This window comes from Leucoraja erinacea, chromosome 31, assembly GCF_028641065.1.
Source record: "Leucoraja erinacea ecotype New England chromosome 31, Leri_hhj_1, whole genome shotgun sequence".
NCBI lineage: Eukaryota > Metazoa > Chordata > Chondrichthyes > Rajiformes > Rajidae > Leucoraja > Leucoraja erinaceus.
In genome coordinates, this window is record NC_073407.1 from 19,659,431 (window position 1) to 19,681,954 (window position 22,524).

At 42.1% G+C, this 22,524-nt stretch overlaps 1 protein-coding gene across 1 annotated transcript in view; it reads left to right on the forward strand.

The window, feature by feature from the left end:
- Positions 1-589: 589 nt before the first annotated feature.
- Positions 590-22,524, forward strand: part of fibcd1a (fibrinogen C domain containing 1a) — a 36,606-nt gene continuing 14,671 nt past the window's right edge. The window contains exons 1-4 of the mRNA XM_055660198.1: positions 590-777; positions 11,217-11,681; positions 13,774-13,930; positions 20,494-20,630. Of these exons, the coding sequence (XP_055516173.1) occupies positions 712-777; positions 11,217-11,681; positions 13,774-13,930; positions 20,494-20,630 (825 nt within the window). The 5' untranslated portion in view covers positions 590-711. The remainder of the gene's footprint in view (positions 778-11,216; positions 11,682-13,773; positions 13,931-20,493; positions 20,631-22,524) is intronic.

Here is a 22,524-nt window from a genome sequence, read left to right on the forward strand (position 1 = left end):
TGGGACCAGTGACAGATGACGCGACTGGGATCCGTTCCAACAATCCCTTCTCCCCAATACCTTCGCTGCCAAATTCACACTGGAGGTTGTGGCTGTCAGCGGGCAGCTGCTGATCGCGCCCTGTGTCAGCTCCCACACCCGCCCACCCACACACACACACAACAAACCTCTCTTAATACCGATGCAGATGAAATGAGCCGCTGAGAGGAAGACCGAGGCTCCGAAACCTCCCATCAGATCAAACTACTTGGAAAAGCAAGAAAGTGGACATTTTATACTTGGGGTTCTGACCTCTGGAAGACATCCTCACAAACTAAAAAACTGTCTCTCCATTCAGAATACACACCGATCGTTATCTCTGAGAGTTTAAACCATCTTTAAAATCTCTCTTTATAATCCTTCTCGCGATCTGCCTTTCATCCACTCTATCTCTCTCTCTGTATATTTCTGTCTCTCCACGTTTACTTGAATCTCTAACCCTCTTTTCCCCAAACAATTATCCCTCCCCCCCCCCCCCCCCCCCCCCCCCCCCCCCCAGACACACACATACACACACACACACACACTACCAACACACTCTCTCTCTCTCTCCATCCCCCCCCCCTTGCTATCTCGATCTTTTATTCTGAGCAGTAGAACCGGTGCCGAGTCAGGAATGGAAACCAACACAAGATTCCTGAAGAATTAAACGCAGCCCCGGATGACTCCGGCATGGTGAACGACAGGTGGAAAAGTACGGATGGGGTGCAGCAGGACAGCCCGGAGCAAAACACCCAGGTAATATGGGGTTGGTTTGTTTTTTTACCCCCCACCCCCCACAAGCACGGCGTATGTTAAAAACAATTCTTCCCAAAAGCCTGTATTAAGAGTGCATTAAATTGGTGTTTTGTTTTCTGGAGACATCGGGTTTTGTTATCTGTGTGGGAACATAAAGAAACGGGAGGAATTTTCCACACACAATGTTTAGCCACAATACATGACAATACTCTCGCGTCGTCGAAAGTGGACAGAATTCACATTGCTCAAATGCACGAGAGGTGGGAAGTGTTATTGTGGTGGCTTGAATAATCACCCTTTGTTGGTCGAATCCCTGCCTTATACCATGTCGTGTTACGGTGAGAGCAGTGGCTATGTAATAGCGGCTTCCCTTTGCACCTTTTTCGTGAAACATTGCTGGTGTTCCGCATGTCTTGTTTGTGCCTCTCCTCTCTCGGCTGTAATACGTTTCCCCCCCCTTCCCTTTAGTCTGACTTTATCTCTGCTGTACTCAGTGCTACACCTTATATTCCAACATCTACATTATATCCCAACATCTAACTGTAACCTGGGCATGAGGCGGTGAAGGGGGGCTGCGTCTTATCGAGGTCTGCTCGACTTATTTATTAAAGACCTGACAGAACTCTCTGGTGAAAGGGGTATTTGTTGCACCAGAGGCGGAGGAAAGATGACATAAAACCCTGTCAAAAACAGAATGCTAGGATAAACAACAGTCTTGAGAAGGAAAGTTAACGTTAAGGCTGTAAATGTGAATGATTGTAAGCACTTGGCGCTTCGGTTTAAGGCAGCTCGCCAGTTGTTGGTTGTGTGGCGGGATCTAACACTGGAAGATATACAAAAAAGCTGGAGAAACTCAGCGGGTGCAGCAGCATCTATGGAGCTTCGGAGCTTTTTTGTGCACCTTCGATTTTCCAACATCTGCAGTTCCTTCTTAAACACTGGAAGATATATTTCGCCCCACTGTACACGCGCCCGCAAATGTACTTTAAATTCCACCAAATTCTTTAAATGTTTCCTGGTTACAAGTGCTTGTATTATTCATACGGTTAAGTGTGTATTTCTACAATTTGTTTTTGCAGCAAGACTGATTCTTAACATTGCTCTGTCGGCTTATGTCATTTAAAAATTATCGTTGTAATATTGTTCAACACTAATGTTAAGCAACAGAAGCCATTCGGCTTCAAGGGTGTAAGGAGGAACTGCAGATGCTGGTTTAAACCGAAGATAGGCACAAAAAGCTGGAGCAACTCAGCAGGAGAGGCAGCATCTCTGGAGAGGAGATTGGGTGATGTTTCGGCTCAAGATCCCTCTTCAGACATAAGGGAAACGAGAGATATGTAGACGGTGGTGAGGAGAGATAAAGAACAATGAATGGAGAATATATGCAAAAAAAAGTAACGATGATGAAGGAAACAGGCTTTTTATTGGGTGAAAATGAGAAGCGAGTGCGACTTTGGTGGGGGAGGGATAGAGAGAGAGGGAATGCCGGGGCTACCTGAAGTGAGAGAAATCAATATTCATACCACTGGGCTGTAAGTTGCCCAAGCGGAATATGAGATGTTGTTCCTCCAATTTGCGTTTAGCCTCACTCTGACAATGGAGGAGACCGAGGACAGAAAGGGCAGTGTAGGAATGGGAAGGAGAATTAAAGTGTCCTGCAACCGGGAGATCAGGTTGGTTCACGCGGGCTGAGCGAAGAAGATGTTCCGAGAAACACCAGTCTCTGCGTTTGGTTCTCGCTGCTGTACGAGTTCACATCTTGAACAACGGATACAGCAGATGAGGTTGGAGGAGGTGCAAGTGAACCTCCAGAGTCGAGGGAGGAGGTATCGCGTCAGGTGTTGCATCTTCTGCGGCTGCAGGGGGCGGTTTGGGTGGGAAGGGATGCGTTCACCAGGGAGTTGCCGGGGGGAACGGTCTCTATGGAAGGCGGAAAGGTCTTAAGATGGGAAAATATGGCTAGTGGTGGGATCCCGTTGGAAGTGGCAGAAATTTCAGAGGATTATGTGTTGTATGCGACGGCTGTTGGGGTGGAAAGTAAGGACTAGGGGGGACTCTGTCTCTGTTGCGACTAGGGGGAGGGGGAGCAAGGGCAGAGCTGTGGGGTACCGAGAAGACACGAGTGAGGGCCTCATCTGTGATCAGAGAGGGGAACCTCGTTCCCAGAGAATGAGGACATCTAGCATGTTCTTGTATGGAACACCTCATCTTGGGTGCAGATGCGGTGTGTACGGAAGAATTGGGAGTAAGGGATAGAGTCTTTGCAGGAAGCAGGATGGAAAGAAGTGTAGTCGAGATTTCCCCAGGTACCTTCCCCTGCAACCACAGAAGATGCAACATCTGTCGCTATACATCCTCCCTCGACTCTGTCCAGGGACCCCAACGGTCCTTTCAGATTAGGCAGAGATTCACTTGCACCGCCTCCAACCTCATCTACTGTATCCGTTGTTCAAGATGTGGAATCTTATACATTGGTGAGACCAAACGAAGACTGGGCGATCGTTTTGTGGAACACCTTCTTCGCTCAGCCTGCATGAACCAACCTGATCTCCCGGTTGCTGGACACTTTCATTCTCCTTCCCATTTCTACACAGACTTTTCTGTCCTCGGTCAGAGTGAGGCTAAACACAAATTGGAGGAACAGCATCTCATATTTTGCTTGGGCAGTTTGCAGCAAAGATCCTACATAGATCTTTATATCTTTATATCTTTATATAGATCCTATATAGATCTTATAGATCCTATATAGATCCTATATAGATCACTCGACGAAAAATACGTAGTATGGTCATGGGCAGATTTGTGGGTAATTTTAGGCCCCATTTCCGTAACCGGCTTCTGTCTCTGCACCAAAGATCCCATAACGGAGCAAAGATAACTAGTGCGGAGACGGAAGCCGGTTACGGAAACATCCTCGTAAAAATAAGTTATTTGGTAAAAATCTTCTCATTTTCAGAACTTTAATTTATTAACACAAACTGTTCCCCCGCCATGTTGATTACACTGCGAGTCGGGTCGGGTCGGGTTACGGAAATGGATGAAAAAAGGCCCACGTTACGTTCTGTTGCATACTACACGTCAGCCCATTGCATTTAGCAGGAGTGATCTATCTTGCTCCGCTATAGGATCTTTGGTTTACAGCCCAGTGGTATGAATACTGATTTCTCTCACTCCCAGTATTCCCTCTCTCAATCCCTCCCCACCCAAGTCGCACCAGCTTCTCATTTTCACCCTACAATGTCCTGTTTCCATCGTTACTTTTTTGCATATCTTTCATTCACTGTTCTTTATCTCTCCACATCACCGTATATATCTCTCGTTTCCTTATCACCAACCAGTCTGAAGAAGGGTCTCGACCTAAAACTTCACCCATTCCTTCTGTCCTGCTGAGTTACTCCAGCTTTTTGTGTTTACCTTAGGCATCAAGAGTCCCGACCGAAACGTCACTTATCCATGTTCTCCAGAGATGCTGCCTGACCCGCTGCGTTGCTTCAGCACTTTTTATTGTGTCTTTTTTTGTAAACAAGCATCTTCTTGTGTCAACATCAATGCAAACTATTTTACGCTCTTCACATTAATACCCCCCCCCCCCCCCCCCCCCCCCCCCCCCCCCCCCCCCCCCCCCCCCCCCCCATTCTTCATTCAACACCACAACTTTACGCTACTGAAAGCAAATGATCACAATCCCATTGAATTTCAAAACTTTTCAACTTTCTCACTGTTTCACATGATCCTACAATACACACCACTATGTTATCCGGTATTATTATTCAGCAATCCATGCTATTTATTACTATTTAATATTGTTTTTTAATTTTCCGCAATTTGTTACATTTGTTTATGCTGGACTCACAAAGTCATTCTTCACCTACCTATGCATACTGTTCAACAAAATATTTCCCTCTATTCACAAGATTACCCAAATCTTTATATTCCATTCTGGTCCCTGAATCTATTCCACCATTCAATGGTCTGTCCTTAACAGCTCTGCCTGATTTTGTTTATTTACCTATAAAACCCTGGCCTAACAAAGTTCTGTCAATTGACCCCAGCACATATTGTGTGAAAATCTGCTCACAACCTCAATGAATGAAAGACTTTGTTCTAATTTTAAGGTTATGCCCTTCTATTCTAAACCTCACTCACAAGAGGTTTCCTATCTAACCCATCAAATCCCTTTAATCACTTTAAACACCATAATTAGATCAACACTTAATCTCTCCAACTGGCATTTTAAGATTTGCCGAAGTAACAGGTCCTCTTATTTTAACTCTACATTCGTCACAACTCCCCTTTTTCATCATTTCCCCTGTGATTTACAGTTGGTTCGAGTGATACAGGAGGACTAGGGTCGTTCCATGTTTGTTGCTTGTTCACAACAACTATCCTGCTTCAAAAGCCAAAAATATTCTCCTCGCCTGCAATTTTTAAATCCTTTTGTTCTCGCTGCTTACAAAAAATCAATAACATTTTCCATCTTTCAATTCAGTTGGGATTTTAACAACAGAATGTATGGATGTGAAGTTCCACCAGTCAAACCCTTAAACACACAAACAGAACTTCAGGATCAGGCCAGCATGGAATTAATATTGTGGCAAGAACTCAGCGATTTACTTGTAATGCATGCCATATAACAGAAAACGAAATAAGGCCCAAGCTGACGCAGCATTACATAGATTATTCCCGCTTTTTTAAATGATATGTATAATCTGCAACAGACAGATGCTGCAGCAGAGTCGAACAGAGTTGTTCTGAAGCCCCCAGGAATTAAAGAATAAACTCCAATTCACCGCACCGAACGAAAATGTAAGAGGAACTTAAAAGTATGTTTTTGTCGGGGTTTTTTTAAAGCATTAGCTATAAAACGATTAGAAATAAAGAGAAAAGACAACAGGCGGGTTGGTTGGCACTCTGAAAATGAGGTGATGGGACCTCCATTAATATCCAGCTGCAGTTGACAACGCTCGAAAATATTTAGCTATAATCGAGCTGTAAAAATAACATTTTGTTGAAAATGTTGATCCTGAAGAAAAAGTAGATGAAGTCTCTCTCTTTGAGCATGCAGTTTCAGTGACCCGTCTCATCCAACCGTGGGTATCCCACTGTGATAGGGACCAGTGGTAATGGTCTTGAACGGACTTGAAGCAGCAGAGCCTTGAGTGATCATGCTTCTGTGCTCTGTAGGCCGAGCAGACAAGATCAATGTGAGTGTGTTGGAGATTATCGGTCAGTGAAGTCGAAGAGCAAAGTGTGATGAACACATTTTCATGCAAAATGGGATTTGTAAAACCTGACTTTCAAAGCATAAATAAAAATTGCCATTCAGACTAGTGAGCATAAAAATTTCACTGTGGTAACATGGTGTGTGTTGCTCTGCAGTTGATATCATTGGTGTTGTTTTATATTAGAAACTAATTGCCAGAGAGAATGAAAATTCCCTTGAAAAATCAGGTGAGTATCTCAAGGTATGCTGATACACTCAGAAAGTTGAAAGTTACTCAGCTAAGTTGTCCTGCTCCCTTTAATCAATTTTCAACTCCAGGACATTTATTTTGTTGGAGATTTGAGAACAAATTTCTAGCCCAATGATTTTACTGTACCAGGAAGACTTAATCCTCACAACACATCTCAATTTAAAAGAGGCTGTTCTGCGCGTGTATTTCCTGCGCTGGTTCTATATATTTTTTTATATCAGTTTCAAGTCCATTCCTAACTGTACGGCCGGTAATGGTGAAATTTCTTCTTGAACTATCAAGTCAAGTCAAGTCAAGTTTATTCGTCACATACACATACGAGATGTGCAGTGAAATGAAAAGTGGCAATGCTCGCGGACTTTGTGCAAAAAACAAACAAACAAACTACAAACAGAATGGAACAGAATCGCATACTCTTTTACACATATTGTGGGCGGAAGGAAAAAGGGAAAAAGGGAAAACACCTTCTAAAGGAGATACTCCCTCTGTGCTGTTGGTTCGTGGATTCCAGGATTTAGACCCAGTGAAAGAACAGCAAGCTTTTTCCAAATCAGGATGATAGGTAGGGAAGGTATCTGGAAGATAATCTGTAGGTGGTGGTGTTCCCATGTGTCTGCTACCCTGGTCCTTCTTGGCGGTAGATGTTATGAGATTTCGAGGTGTTGTCAGAGTAGCCCAGATGAGTAAATACAATGAATTTTGTAGAAGGTACACTTTGCAGCCGGTGTTGTACCAGTGATAGAAGAAATTATATTTTAAGTGGTTAATGGGATGCCATTTAAGGAGGCTGTTCTATCCTGCCGAGCTTCTTGGAGCTTGGAGCTACATTCATCCATTCAAGTGAAGAGTATTCAATGACACTCCTGACTGTGTCTTGTGGAAAGTGGAAAGGCTTTAGGTGTCTGTAGGTGAGTAATTCATTGTAGGGTACACAGTCTCTGATATGCTCTTGTAGTCATGGTATTTATGTGACTGGTCCAGATAAGTGTTTGATCAATGGTAAAGGATGTGGATATTGAGGGGCTTGATGATAGTAATGGTATTGAATGTCAGGTGGGTGGTTAAATTCTCTCTCATTGGGAATGTTCATTGCCTTGGAACATTGGAGGTACAAATGTTATTTGCCACATGTCAGCCTGTCTGAATGTTGCCTGGGTCCTGCCATATGTAGACACGGACTGCTTTATTTGTGGAGGAGTTGCAAAAGAAACTGAACATTGCGCAATCTTCAGTAAACTTCCCAGAATTTGCATTTTTGATGGAAATTACACACAGGCTTTCTCCCATCCCATCTCATCACAGGATGGAAAAAAATCCTCTCGTCTTTTCTTTCTAATATACTTATCCAGCGTTATCTTAAAGATATTTGTTTAAGAAGGAACTGCGGATGCTGGAAAATTGAAGGTACACAAAAATGCTGGAGAAACTCAGCGGGTGCAGCTGCATCTATGGAGCGAAGGAAATGGGCAACGTTTCGGGCCGAAACCCTTCATCAGACTGATGGGGGGTGGTGGGGGGGGGGGGGAGAAGAAAGGAAAAAGGAGGAGGAGGAGCCCGAGGGCTGAGGGAGAAATAGGAAGGGGAGGAGACAGCAAGGGCTAACAAAATTGGGAGAATTCAGATATTTCTGTGATCTATCTATGAACATGATGTCATCTGAATCAAGAGGTTGTGGATTCAAACTTCAACCCTTTCCATAATGCCTGGTTGACACTTCCAAACAAGTACTAAGAGATGCAACACTACCAGAATTGCAATCTTTCAGGTAAAACACTTAACCTAGGTCACATCCCGCCTCTCATAGAGTATCCCGTAACCAAACTTTCAAAGAACATAGAACAAATATAGAACAGTACAGAAAATAGAACAGAACTGGCCCTTTGATCCACAGTGTCTGCGCTGAACGTGATGCCAAGGACATCACATCCACCTGCACGTGGCCCATATCCCTGCATCCTCTGCATATCCATATGCCTGTCCAAAAGTCTTTTAACCACCACATGCCTGCTTCAACCACTGCCCCGGCAGCACATTGCAGACACTAATCACCCTTTGTGTAAAAAACCTGCTCCGCACATTTCCTTTAAGCTTTAAACTTACTTCTCACATTAAAGCTCTGCCTTCTAGTATTTGAATTTCTTATCTTGGGGGAAAAAAAATTCTTATCGCCTATCCTATCCGTGCTTCTCATAATTTTATGTACTTCTACCAGGCCTTTCCGCAACCTACGGCACTCCAGAGAAAACAATCCGTCTGTTTAACCTCCCTGTAGCTGATACTCCCTTATCCAGGCACCAGTGGAGTTCTGCAAGGGTCTGTGTTGGGTTCACTGCTTTTTGTTATATAATGTATATCCCCCAAATTCAGGTAACCCCCCTCTGTACCTTTTCCAAAGCCTTCATATCCTTCCTTAATGGGACAACCGGAACTGCACACAACACTTCAAATGCAACCCAATCAAATTCTTATAGGTTACACAAAAAAGCTGGAGAAACTCAGCGGGTGCAGCAGCATCTTGGAGCGAAGGAAATAGGCAACGTTTCGGGCCGAAACCGTTCTTTTTATTCTTATTCAAATTCTTATAAAGGTGCATCATGACTTCCTGACATATTCAATGCCCAGACCTATGAAAGCAAGCATGCCATATGCCTTTTTTTTTACCACTCTATCTACTTGTGTTGCTACTTTTAGGGAGTTATGGACTTGGACCCCAAGATTCCTCTATACATTGATGCTGTTCAGGGTCATGCCGTTAATTGTATATTTCTCGCTTACATTTAACCCCCACAAAGTGCAACACCTTACACTTGCTTGGAATAAACTCCACCTGCCTTTCTTCCACCCATTTCTGTTGCTAACCTAGATGGCGATGCAGGTCACAGTGGCAGATCAAGTGTCGTCAAGGCTCCCATAATTGAAATGGTCCCCCCCCCCTCCCCACCCCCCGAGCTCCTGCCAAATAACATTGCAGTTTGCTTTACTCCAATTAGCACCTTTCCGCAAGGCCCAGTTTCAAAACAACAAACGTATAGAATGTAATAAAAAGGAACTGCAGATGCTGGTTTATACCAAAGATTGTTACAAAATGCTGGAGTAATTCAGTTGTGATCACGTCGAAGTCGAGGGGAATTCTGCATGATTTCCTGGATAAGGTAACTCTTTCGACTAGCATCATCAGAAATTGCTATCTTTTCATTCTCACATTACCCTTTGTGGAAACTTGCTGTCCCTAAATTGTTTGCTGCGTTTACAATAGTAACTGCGCTTTAAATGTACACCATTAGCTGTAAAGTACAGTGGGACATGCTGAAGGTGTGAAATGTAGCGTATAAACTCAAGCTGTTCATTAACTATGTGTGATATGCATTAGTTCTAGGAAGGAACACCACTTTATTTCTAAAGAACAGATGTTTGCAACAAGGCACAGGTCCTTTGGACATGTTTCTGAATAATCTGCCAGAGTCCTGTCTCATTAAATTCAGCTGTAAACCAAGATCAAAACAGAATAAAATCAACAGAATACATTTTTATAAAGCAGCACGGTGTAAATTTTAAAGTCTTTAAGTGCTTCTAAGTGCCTTCAATCAAGTCGTGAATATATTAAATATGGATTATTTCATTCAATCCACTTTGGTTTCTAAGAACAGGCTTTGATCCTTCAATTTGAGCTTCTTAGTTTCAACATCATCAATTCATATCTGAATTCCTTGGCTTTTCATCTCACTCCCCTTACATAATTCTAAACCTGCTTATTTATCTTCTCTCACTTCCTGTCATTCCTGCCACGACCTCTCCTGTGCCACTTTTACTCCTTACCGCATCAATCTTATTGGGTTAATTATATGCTTTTCTGAGCCAAAGAAACATGATTTCATGTTCCACTCAACACATTCTCAGCACATAATCCAGGCTTACACTTCCTTTGCAGTGTTGAGGCAATGTTGCACTGCTGGAGATATTTTTTTAGGTGGTATGTTAATTCTATGTCTGGTCGTCCCTTTCTAGATTCTAGTTTTTGTTGGTCAACAGACACAATTTCATGGAGTTGCACCTGCTGGGCCAAAGCAATTTGTATCAGACCTTCTGGTAATTATCACATTGGGTTCTTGCTGTTGCAAAATATGTTGCATGTTATGGAGTAGACAGTCATACTCGTTATTAGCATCGGAGCTGCATCCACACGCTCTTGAGAGCATAAAGAAAAGGGAAAAAGTCATATTTGCTTTGTGCCTTGCAATACTTAAGGATATGCCAAAATAGAATTAGGAAAACAGTCTGCATGCTCTCAAGTACAGATGATGTTCTAATTAAGGAGATTGAGAGGATTAACAATGGGGTAGATGGAGTGAAGCCTTAGCTCAGATGAGTAAATTCAGAACAAGCGCGTGTAAATGTAAAATTAGAGCTGGAGTAAGCAGGGGTAATAACAAAAAGCATTTCACACAAAGAGTATTAGAAATATGAGAAATATCTCCATGTGAAGTTGTTGGGGCTGGGCAGTCAATTGTAAATGACTAAATAACAAGACTTTTATTAGTACATAAAGTGCTGGAGTAACTCAGCAGGTCAGGCATGCATCTGTGGAGGGAATGGACAGACGACGTTTCGGGTCGGGACATATCTTCAGACTCTAGAAGGGTCCTGACCCGAAATGTCACCTATCTATTTCCTCCATAGATGCTGCCTGACCCACTGAGTTACTCCTACACTTTATGTTTTGCTTAAGATTCCTGGATCTACGGTTCCGTCAGTCTCCAAAACTTTTATTGGATGCAGACATAAAGGGTTTATGAAAGTGAAGCAGATGATGGAATGGAGACACAGATCAACCATGGTCTAAATGAACGGTGGAACATGTTTGAGGAGTGAATGGTCTCTTCCCTCAGGCTCAATGCTGCTTCTGATTTCTATAAAAGACCCAGCAACATGAGAATCCTAATTAACCAAAACCTTTCCTTGTTGCAGAAGCTGAGCTGTGGCTACGTGCTATGTATGGTCCTGCTCTTCCTGGCAGTGTTACTGGCTGTGGCAGTAACAGGAACCCTCCTCTTCCTCAACCACTATCACCATGGCACGGAAGCACCACCTCTCATCAGCACCAACCAGGACAAGGCACAGGCTCTGGTTACCATAGACCAGGCTGACAGCTCAAGGATTAGCATCTTTGTGGACCCCAACTGCCCGGATTACAAGACAGACTTGGACCGCTTGGAAGGACTCCACTCATCGGTTCTCTCTGCCGTGTCCAGCCATGGGGAGGAGATGGGGGCAACTGAAGGGCAGGATATGACGATGCAGGTCACAGGGGCAGATGAAGTGTCCAAGCTTTCGGCCCAACTGAGGCAGGATTATGAGGCCTTGAAACAGGGCCAAGGCAGCTTGAGACAGGAACTGAATTCACTCCAGTCAGAGCAAGGCAGGTTAATTGAGGTAAGGCAATGAAATCAAACCCCATTCCTGGATTGAAGCACTCGGAAGCTCAATTCACAGTTCTTCTAAAGCCTGTCAGGTCAGGCAAGTTTTTAACTCACTGACAATGTCCATTGGCAGCTGTTCTTTGCAACATCAGAGTATAGGATACCCCTTAAGTCATTTGTATAACTTAAATGTGAAGAGGCTTGAAAATCTGGGGTTGTGATCATTTCAACTGAGAAGTTGTAAGGGTGACTTAAAATCAAGAAGGGGTTGACAGAGTAAAATGGAAACTTTTCTCACTGTCGCAATAGTTGGAGCCAACACAGACTTAATAAATTTGGAAAAACACCCAGAGGGAAAATGTAGAGAATCAATTTTATGACCCGGAAAGCTCTCCCTGAAGGGAAATAAAATGTGGGGATGCAGTGGAAATGGATAAGGAAGAGAGGAATGCAGGCTGCCAGTCTGATCAACTACTTTCTGTCTCATATAGCTCTCCAGTAATTTACATTATTCTCCACTGTGGCTTCTGTATTGACATAATGTCATATTTCCACAGTAACAAGGGGCCAAATTCACAAAGCAGGATCAGATTAATGTGACCAAATAATTGGTGATGATAGCAAGCAGTTTCATTGCTGGAATATTGGCTCATGAGTTGAAGGATCGTACTTGAATCGTGGTTTTGGCATAGGAGAATTAGTGGCCTATTTTACGGTCTGTTGAAGCCAATTACAGTATGTCCCAGTGGATTAGCCCTCTTACCTTTGACTCAGAAGGCACACTGCAGAGACTTGAGCATAAATTCCAGCTGTCATTCCCTCTGCAGTACCAAAAGAGCTTTACACTTTTGGAGATTCTATCTTTTGGATGAGAAGGTACACCAAGGCCACACCTGCCCTCAGTAAACTCACCAACACTGTTTGGACAAGTAGAGCATGTTTCCCTGCAATTCTGCACATTATTTAAAAAATATTAATCTATATAACAGACAACCTGAAATACAGCAAACAACCTGACTATTTTTTCAAATATACTTTGAAATCTTAATGGAAATGAATTGTTCAAAATTGTTGCTTCTTAAATTCACTCTCAAATGATGGGGATCATCATGCAAGGCCAGCAATTATAACGACTACCTTCGAGTAGGTGATGGTGAGCTTTCGCAGTCCTTATGATGTAGGTCCTTCAGAGCTGTTTGATTTGGATATGCAAGATTTTGATCCAATTATTGTAAATAAATGGCATTAAAATTCCACATTATAATGGTGAGACTTGAAGGGACACTTGGAGAGGATGGCACTTCCATCTGATTGCTACCCTCGTGCTTCCGGGTGATGAAGTTCATAGGTACGTAAGATTTATTGTAAAGAAAAGTGGTAATTTTCCAGATTGCATTTTTGGCTGGAGTGTGGTGCATACACATGGTATGCTGATAGTGACAAGAGCTAATCTTTAGGGACTGATCAAGAGGGCTGCTCCGTCCTGAATAGCTTAGAGCTTCACGAGTGTTATGGCTGCTGCAGTCACCCTGGCAAGTAGACATTGGTACATCACATTCTTGATACCTGTCTTTAGCTGATAGAAATGAATTGGCAATTCATGAGTGACATAAAGCAGGATACCTAGCACCCAACCTGCTCTTATAACCTTATGATTTCTATCTTTGTTCCAGCTACACTTCCCTTTAGTGGTCCCCTTGGGCTATCCATAGTGGGCTTATTTATCTTCTAAGGAGGTAAAATATAATTTAACATTATCATTAACAATGCAGCAATGGACAGTCGGCTTTAGGGGAACAACTGTACTAATATCCTGGGACCTCAGGTAGCTATGAGTACATGGATTTTAAACAATTTCTGCCAGATCCTGCACTGCAAAAGCTATTAATTAAACAAAAAAATACAGATCGGGGAGGATGGAGAGAGTAATGAAAGGTTTGCTGGGTTCTCTGATTAGTGTTAGAAAATAGGGCATGTTGGACATTTTATGTTCAGAGAGTGAGGTGTGATATTACAGGCAAGGTATATGACTCCTCTAGGAATAAGGCCAACAAGAGTTGACAACACCTAAATCTTCCTATTTATACCGTTTCTCTTCCCCATAGCTGCTCTCAGAGAGTCAAATAAACTTGGTTAACGTCATCGGTTCGATGACAGATGCACTGGATTCTCTCCAGAGAGAACAAGGAGCCTTAAAGCCCCATGTGAAGGCAAATCTGGTGAAAGGACCAACTAGACATCGCCCCAAGCATTGCCCAAATGGTAAGTGTGACTGGCACTCACGTCATTGCTTTCCCTAACACCTTGCTCATCCAGCCCCGTCTGACAATCATTCTGCTGCACTTTCGTGCAACTCATCCTGCCCATGTTTCTCCAATTCTGAAGGAGAGAAAGGGATTAAGAAATGAAGATAATAATTGTGTTTACATTGAGTCTTTATTAACCTAAAGATATCCCAAAGCACTTTACTCCTGAAACAGTGTCGTCATTATTACGTGTAGAAACTTAGTAGCATGCAAATGATACCCAGCAGGGAATCCCAAACAACAATGTGCTGATAACCAAATATCTGTTTTAATGAGATGAAAGACAAACTGCGGATGGAAATTACCTGGTCAGGCGGCATCAGTAGAGGGAAATGGACCGATGATCTTTCAGGTCGGGACTCTTTCTTCTTCAGAGTGATGGAATAGTGGGGTGATAGTTGCCATAAACAGGTGAGGAGAAAGGAGGTGGCAATAGGTGGATCCAAGTAAGGAGAGGTGATTGACAAATGAGTCAGAGAAGGGTAGAGATGATAATCAAGGTGCTGGGACAACCCCTTCCCCTCACAGGTGCCTCCACCATACTCCATCAGTCTAAAGAAGGGTCCCAACTTGAAACATCATCTGTCCATTTCCTCAGATGGTGACTGACCCATTAATTTCCTGCAGTGGAGGACAAAATGGTGCAAATGGTAGAATCTGGTATGGAAGGTGGGGCAGTAAAATTTAGTATCAGCGAGAGGGAGGGGAATGGGAGCGAGAGTGGGACACTGGAGTATGAGGGGTGGGTGATGAGTGGATGGAGGAGGGAAAAGGATCTGGGTGATGGAGGTGGGGGAAGTGGAAAGAAAATGATGTGCAATGTTGGTTGGGAAGCTGGGTAGATGAGGAGAGTGCACGTGTGTGTGTGTGGGGGGGGGGAGGGGGAAGAATGTTCATGCAATTAGTATATGAGGCATGGTTCTTCCAGTTTGCATGTAGACTCACTCTTGTATTGAAGGAGGCCAGGGACAGATAGGTCAGTATGGGAAAGAGAGGGGGAATTAAAGTAGTTCGCAACCAGGAATGCTAGTTGGCCTTGATTGACAGAGTGCAGGTGTTTGTGAAGTATTTTAATAAAATTGATTGAGCAAAAAATATCAATAATGAGTTTGAGAAGAGCTAGTCATTAAAATACTGCCATAGGGTCTTTTAAATCCAACTGAAATGTGACATGTTATCTGTTGAATATTTGTGTATACAAGAGAGTACATCTTTTCCCCAGTATCAATAGTGTCACAGCCTCGGGATCAGCCTATGACATGAAAAAAGTAGTGGGCCATTCCGCCCCCGCATTCTTGCTTCACCATTCAATAAAGTTATACCAGATCTTTTACATCATTCCTAGATGATCCCAACATTCCTTGATTCCCTTAATGTCCAAAAACATTTGATCTACATCTTGAATATAGTTAGTGATGAGTTTCCACATTCCGTATGGTTTGCGAATTCCAAAAATTAATCTCCTTTTAATGAATAAAAATTATTTTCATCGTTCCCGAACAGTTCATTTCTTATTTTGAAACTGTGGGCCCTGTATCTAGGCACCTCGGGAAGGAGAAGCATCAATTCCACACTCCTTCAACAAACCATTAAAGAATTCTGAACATTTCAGCGAGTTCATCGCTCATTCGTTTGAACTCCAAAGAGCATTGGCTCAGTTAGATTTTTATCTCCTCGTATAACAAACCCATCATTCAAGCAATCAATCTGACCCAGAGATTCACGCACAAGATCACCTGCCCTCTGAACCTGTCATTCCCTCAACATTTAAAAAATAACCTTTTCTACCAAAGTGGGTGACGTTACGTTTCATGTTATTTTCCACCTGCTGTGTTCTTGCCCATTCACTAAGTCTGTTGATATTCACTGAAGTCTCTTTGCATCCTCACAGAGCGTACTGTTACCTAGTTTTATATCTTCACCAAACTTGGGTTTAGTAAACTTGATACTCTTATCCATATCAATGATAAAGATTGTGAACCGACGGTGCTCCAGCACTGATCCCTGCAGCACTCTGTTGGATACAGCTTCACAAACAAAAAATGACCTGTTTATTTATATGTTTTGATTTCTCTCGATTAACCAATCCTCAATCCTTGCCAGCATAAAACATCCAAATGCCACAAACTCCAATATTGTTTAATAAACATGTGGAATCTTTCCAAACAAACAGGAATATATAAAATTTAAGAACAGTGAGAGAAAAATGATCTTTTGATTTGTTAGTCTAACGTCAATAGCAGGGAATGTGTTGTAATCTATTATTAAGGAAGTGGTAACAGAGTGCTTGGAAAATGATAAGTGGACTGACAGAGACTGTGTGGATGCACAAAAGAGAAATTGTGTGAGAAATTCACTGGAATTTTTTGATCTCATACTCACACAATGTCCATCAATGTCAAACCCACTCTATGTCCATCAACCCAAGATAAGTAATAGCAATATTTGAATATATATTGACCATATTGAGTATGGTAAAAATGTCTCAAATGAACAAAATGAAACAAAGTTGACACGGTGACTCATGAGTCATTTAAGACACATGATCCAATTTCAGGAAGACATAGATTCAGGGAGGACATTTCAGAGCTTAGGATTTGGACATCTGAAAACGAAGGTAAGAATGAAGAGCCAGAATGGTCAGGATTGCAGGACCACAGAGATCTCAGCAAATTGTAGGGTGGGAAGAAGAGGTTAAAGAGATAGACAGAGATAAAGCTAAGAAGTGGTTTGAGGACAAATTTAAATTCACAGCATTTCTCGATAAGGAGCCAATATAAGTCAACATACTCAGAGGTGATGAGAGAAGATGAAATGGTGTGAGTTAGGAAAGCAGAGATTTGGATGAGCTTAAATCTGGAGAGGATTATAAATAAGAAGCTGATCAAGAAAGCATTACAATAGAGGACATGACAGCGTAGTAGACAATGCTGCTTCACAGCTCCAGGAACTCTCGTTTGATCTACGTGAAAAGAAAATCTGATGATTAGCATGTGTGAGAGAATTTCAATTTCATGAATAAAGAGAAATAAGGAGAGGGAGAATGGGACTAATGGGATTGCTCCCCCGGGAGCCAGTGTAGACTTGAAGAGCTGTATCGTCCCTTTATGTTATACACAAGGCAAAGTAGTTAAGCATGAGGTAAAAAAAAGTCGGATTAGGAATATTTTCGTTAGTTCTTTGATGGCCCACAGGGTTTTAAATCATCATAAAGCATTTACAGTATAGACTTTATATATTTATGCAGTGCAACGTGGGTGTTTGATTTGTGAGAAGCAGGTGTATTCCCCATTTAAAGGTGATAATTGCAGAAATATATTTTAAGCAAAAAGTGTCTATGAATCTGGATATAAAGCCAAAATCTGGTGCCATCTTACCATCTGTCTCCATCTATTACAAAGCAGTTCATTAAGATTATGAACTGCTTTGATATTAATCGCGACAGGTTCAATCCACTCAAAGTTATTTAACGCACACAGGTAGACAGGTGATGAAGGCTTTGGCATGCTTGTCTTCTTTGGTCAGGGCATTGAGCACAAGAGTTGAGAAGTTATACTACAACTGAACACATCACTGGTATTGGCATAGGTTTATTGTATGCATCGAGGACATCAAGATACCATGTGAAACTGTTTTGTGTGCTATCCAGCCAAATCATACCATTCGTGAATATATCAGGTGGCGCAAAAGAGAAAATAAACAGAATGCACAATGTTAAAGCTACAGATAAAGTGCAGATAAAAAAGGGCCACAACCAGGTAGATTGGAAGATTGGGAATTCATCCTTCTTCCTGCCTCAGGAAGGTGGTATGCGCTTTCAATCTTCCGTATCTTCAGCCTGATGGGAGAGGAGAGAAGAGAGAATGATCTGAGTGTAAGTGGTCCTTAATTATGTTGGCTGTTGTCCCCAGGCAGATGGAGTGTGGATGCAGTCGACCAGGAGGGAGGCTGCTTTGCATGATGGACTGAGCTACATTCAGAACTCTGCAATTTCTTGCTGTCTTGGGCAGAACAATTGTCATACCAAGTTCTGATGCATCTGGATAGGATGCTTTTCATGGTGCATTTCGTAGAAATTGGTAAATGTTGGAGTATTGTGTGCCGTTGTAGTCGCTAAGGTACAGGAAAGACGTCATTAAGCTGGAAAGATTCACAACCATATGCCTTCTTTTCTGCTTTATCTTCTTGTGTTGCCACTTTCAGAGAGTTGTGGACTTGGACCCCAAGATCCCTCTGTACCTCAATCCTATCAATGGATAGGGTGGGCCTTTTTTGCCTGGAGCAATGGAATTTGAGGGATTGAGCTGAAAGACATGCATAAAATCATGAAGGGCATAGATAAGGTGAATGGTCACAGTTTTTTCCCCAGAGTAGGGGAGTCAAAAATTAGAGATCATATATTTAAGATGAGATGGAAAAAATGGTAAAGAGGCCTTGAAGGGCAAGTTTTTCACACAGAGGACGATAAACAGACGATAGTGGGTTGCGTCCCATTCAGAGACCCGAATGCACAAATCTAGGCTGAAACTCCCAAAACATTACAGGAGGAATGTTGCAGTGTCAAGGTTCCTGTGAGCACTGATAGAAAAACCCTCTGTTGTGTTGAAGGGATCTAAAAAGCCCTTCCTCCTTTTTTCAAAAAATTGCAGTAGAATATATATGCTGCAAAACACTTATACCTTAACCTGAGTAAGTTCAGGCATGTAGAATTAGGTAGTAACTCAGATGGTGAAAGTGGTCTATTGAGAGATTTGTTGCTGGGATCTTTGTAGGTCACTATTTAAAATTAATTATGATTCAGGATGTTGCCAATTTCCAGAAATTTAAAGAGGTTAATACAGAGGAGAACAGAGCCAAACACATGAAGATGATAAATGTGCAGAACAGAAGTCTAATTGGGAAAAGAACTTTAATATAATCCAAGGTGTAGTGAAGCATTCTGGAAGCCATGTCTTGTTTGAAAATTAACATTGAAATGGATTAAAGTACAGAATGACATGAGGATACATAGTGATCACTAAAAGTTGATTAATGTGGCCACTTAAAAAAAAAACAAATTGCAATTTACTTCAAGAGAACATATTTGAAAATTAGAGAAGTTATTTAGAACCTTGATGAGGCTATACTTGGTATATGGTGAACAGTTTTGGTATCCATATTATAAAAATAATAAGAGGGCACTGGAGACAGATTAAAAATAGGAGAATTATATCAGAACTGAAATAACACGCTCATTAAAAAAATATAGCTGGTTCACTTTTCTCTGGATAAAAGACTGTTGGGAATTTAAGATCATGAACAGGTTTAACAAGATAGATATAAAGGTGTACCTGACTAGAGTCCATAAGATGCTAAATAATACAATGGGGAATTCACAAGGAATTTTCTCTACCGAATGGGGCGAATGTAGAACTTGGTAGCATAAGGACTACTTTATTTAAGTACTGCAGATTCAATTAAAGGAAACTAAATAAGCACAAGGAGAAAATATAGATTATATTGACGGGATTAGATAAAGAGGGGTAGGAGGAAGCTTGAGTGAAGCATAAATGCTTACAATGGCAGTTTCTATGCTTTTAATATTTTGTAATATTCTATAAACTCCATTATTGAAATAGATTATTCCGATTGCTGTTTGTGCTGCAGAATGTCTGCCATGTTTCTTACATTATAATAGTAATATCTTCTGGATATCCTAATGTTGTGAAAAATGCTTCATAAATCAATGTTCCTTCTTTCAGTTCTTCACTTTTATACATTTTATAAATAGTAGGTCCCTAGGGATCATTGAGAAATGGAGGGACCTCAGTGTGTAATTCCAAGGATCCCTGAAGGTGCAGCATGCATAGATAAGAGGGTGAAGAAAGCATAAGGGATACTTGTCTTCATTGGCTGGACCATAGAATCTAACTGCAGGGAGGTTATGGTGCTGGTTTATACATCACTGGTTAGGCCACAAATGGAGTTCCGTGTACAGATCTGGTGGCCATGTTATAGGAAGGACATGAGGATGCAGAGGAGATTTACCAGGATGTTGCGGGTATGGGCATTTCAGATAAGAGAAGAAACTAGATTGGCTAGGTTTATTTTCCTTGGAATAAAGAAGGCTGATGTGGGACCTGTCAGATGTATACAGAATTATGAGAGAAGCAGACAGGGTAGATAGATAATAGGAAATATTCCCCATTTCAGAGATATCTAAAAATAGAAGGCACACGTTTAGGGTAAGGAGTAAGAGTTTGGAAGGGATCTGAGGTGACTGCAATTAGACCACTCTGCGTAATGGGTCAAGTAGGGAAGGACTCTCACAATATTCATTAAGTATCTCGATGACCACTTGAATTGGCAAGGATGGAAAGTTACAAATCAAGTGTTGGTAAATGGGATTAGCGCAGGTTGGTACTTAATAGTGGGCATGGACACTATGGGCAGAAGGATCTGGTTCTGTGCTGTATGACTGCAGTTGTTAAGTAGATTAACAGTAATGCACTCTCTTTCTCTTTTGGAAATCCCTTGCAGACTCTCGCCCCAAAGACTGCTATGACATCTTCTTGAGGGGTTACAAAGAGGATGGAATCTATTCTGTTTTTCCTACCCATTACCCTGGAGGATTTCAGGTCTCATGTGACATGACTGTGGCTGGAGGAGGCTGGACAGTAAGTAGTCAATTTCCACCTGAAAAATGCTTTCTTCGTGAAATTCCATTTTATCTCCCAAAGCCCAAATCCAACTCAATTTTATGTTGTAATCTTATTTCATTTGCCTTACATCATCCCACTTGCCTGCTTTAGATCCGTATCTTTCCATGCCTTACCCTGTCCAAATGTCTCTTAAATATGATTGTGTCTGACTCCCCATCCATTTAATCATACCGATAATCCATTCCATTTCAAATCCTAATCTCGTCCATACTATCTATCAATCCACTCAATTATATTTCCTGATCTATTTCATTCTGTCTCCAAAATCGCTTTCCGTTCTCTACTTCTCACTCCATTCATTCGCCATAATGTATTCAGTTCTCCATCTTCATTGCCTTCCATTTTATTTTCCCAGTCTAAATCTGATAATATGCTCACAGAACAAAATTAGATAATCACTTTTTCAAATGTTCTCATCCTTGTGCAGGTTATTTTCCACATTATTTTAGGCTCTATGATCCTGTCATCTAAATCTATCCATTGAATTTCAGCAACTGATTCACAAAGTCCAGACAACCTGGTTCTATTCTGATTGTTATACTGATTGTTATTCTCTAGTTTTGTCCCATATTTGTTGGCCTGGATCTGGTTTAATTGGGAGCAATGAAATCTGTTGGAAACAGCTGCTTGAAATCTATATTACTAAAAGTCTGATCTTGACCGCTTTTGGCTAACTGTGCTGCGATTTCCGAGAGAACGCCGCCACTTACGGCTGTCATTTTTGGCCACCTCGCTCAGAGCCCCCCCCCCCCGTCTTCCGGGACTGGAGGATTTTTCCCATCTATGAAAAATCAGAGAGATATTAATGTTTTTAAATAACTTGCCATTCTCTCTGCTGCCCCTGCTGGAGGGAGGGGGAGGGACTATAAAACCAGGAAGTGGTGTGCCTCACTCAGTCTCTGCAAGATGGACGAAGCCGTCACGTCTCTCTGAGCTCTGAATAACACTGAACACATGTCTATGTGTTCACATGTCAACTGTGAGTGCCCTTAATGTGGTTTGAAAATGAAAATATGGTTGGTTTGAAGTAAAAATGCACTGCTAATGAAGTAAAAATGCACTGCTAATGGTTGTTAGTGTTTAAAAAATGTTGAGAATTTCTCTCCTGTCAATCACACCATGAAGGCCACACCTTTTCCGGTGGAAGGGGGAGGGATTATAAAACCTAGAAGTGTGGGTGTGGCTCAGTCTCTGTATGATCGGGGAGGGAGAGGTCACAACTCACAGCTGTGAATCAACTGAACACACTGAATGTCTACTGAACTGTGTGTGCTGTTTTGTGTGCTTTTATGATGGTTTCACCTTGCTTGAAATGGTATGAAACTGCATTTGAATATGGTGGCCTTGCACCTTCCTTGAATGGTATGAAACTGCACCCTGCTTGAAGTGGTATGAAACTGCACTTGAATTTGGTAGTCTTGCACCCTGCTTGAAATGGTAGGAAAATGGAATTGAATTTGGTGGCCTTGCACTCTGCTTGAAATGGAATTTGAAGGAATAGCTGTGAGTCAACTGCCAGCCCACCAGCTGTGAGTGAGCTGCCAGCACATCAGGCTTGAGGGACTGAGTTGCCACCCCAAGGATCCATTTGGCCCACAATGTCCATACTAGCCCTCTGGAGACCAGTAGTCCCTGCAGCCAACAACACCCATACCAGCTCTCCAGAAACCCCCACCATGGCCACCAATATTGAAATCGGTGGAGAGGTGGAATAATGCATTGGGGGACCAGCCCTCCCGTGTGAACATGGGACCCAACGGGTCCCACTTAGTCTAATATCACAGAGAATTCACAACCAACAAACAGGCCAAATGGTCTATGCTGGTGCTAATTCTTCAAATGATCCTCT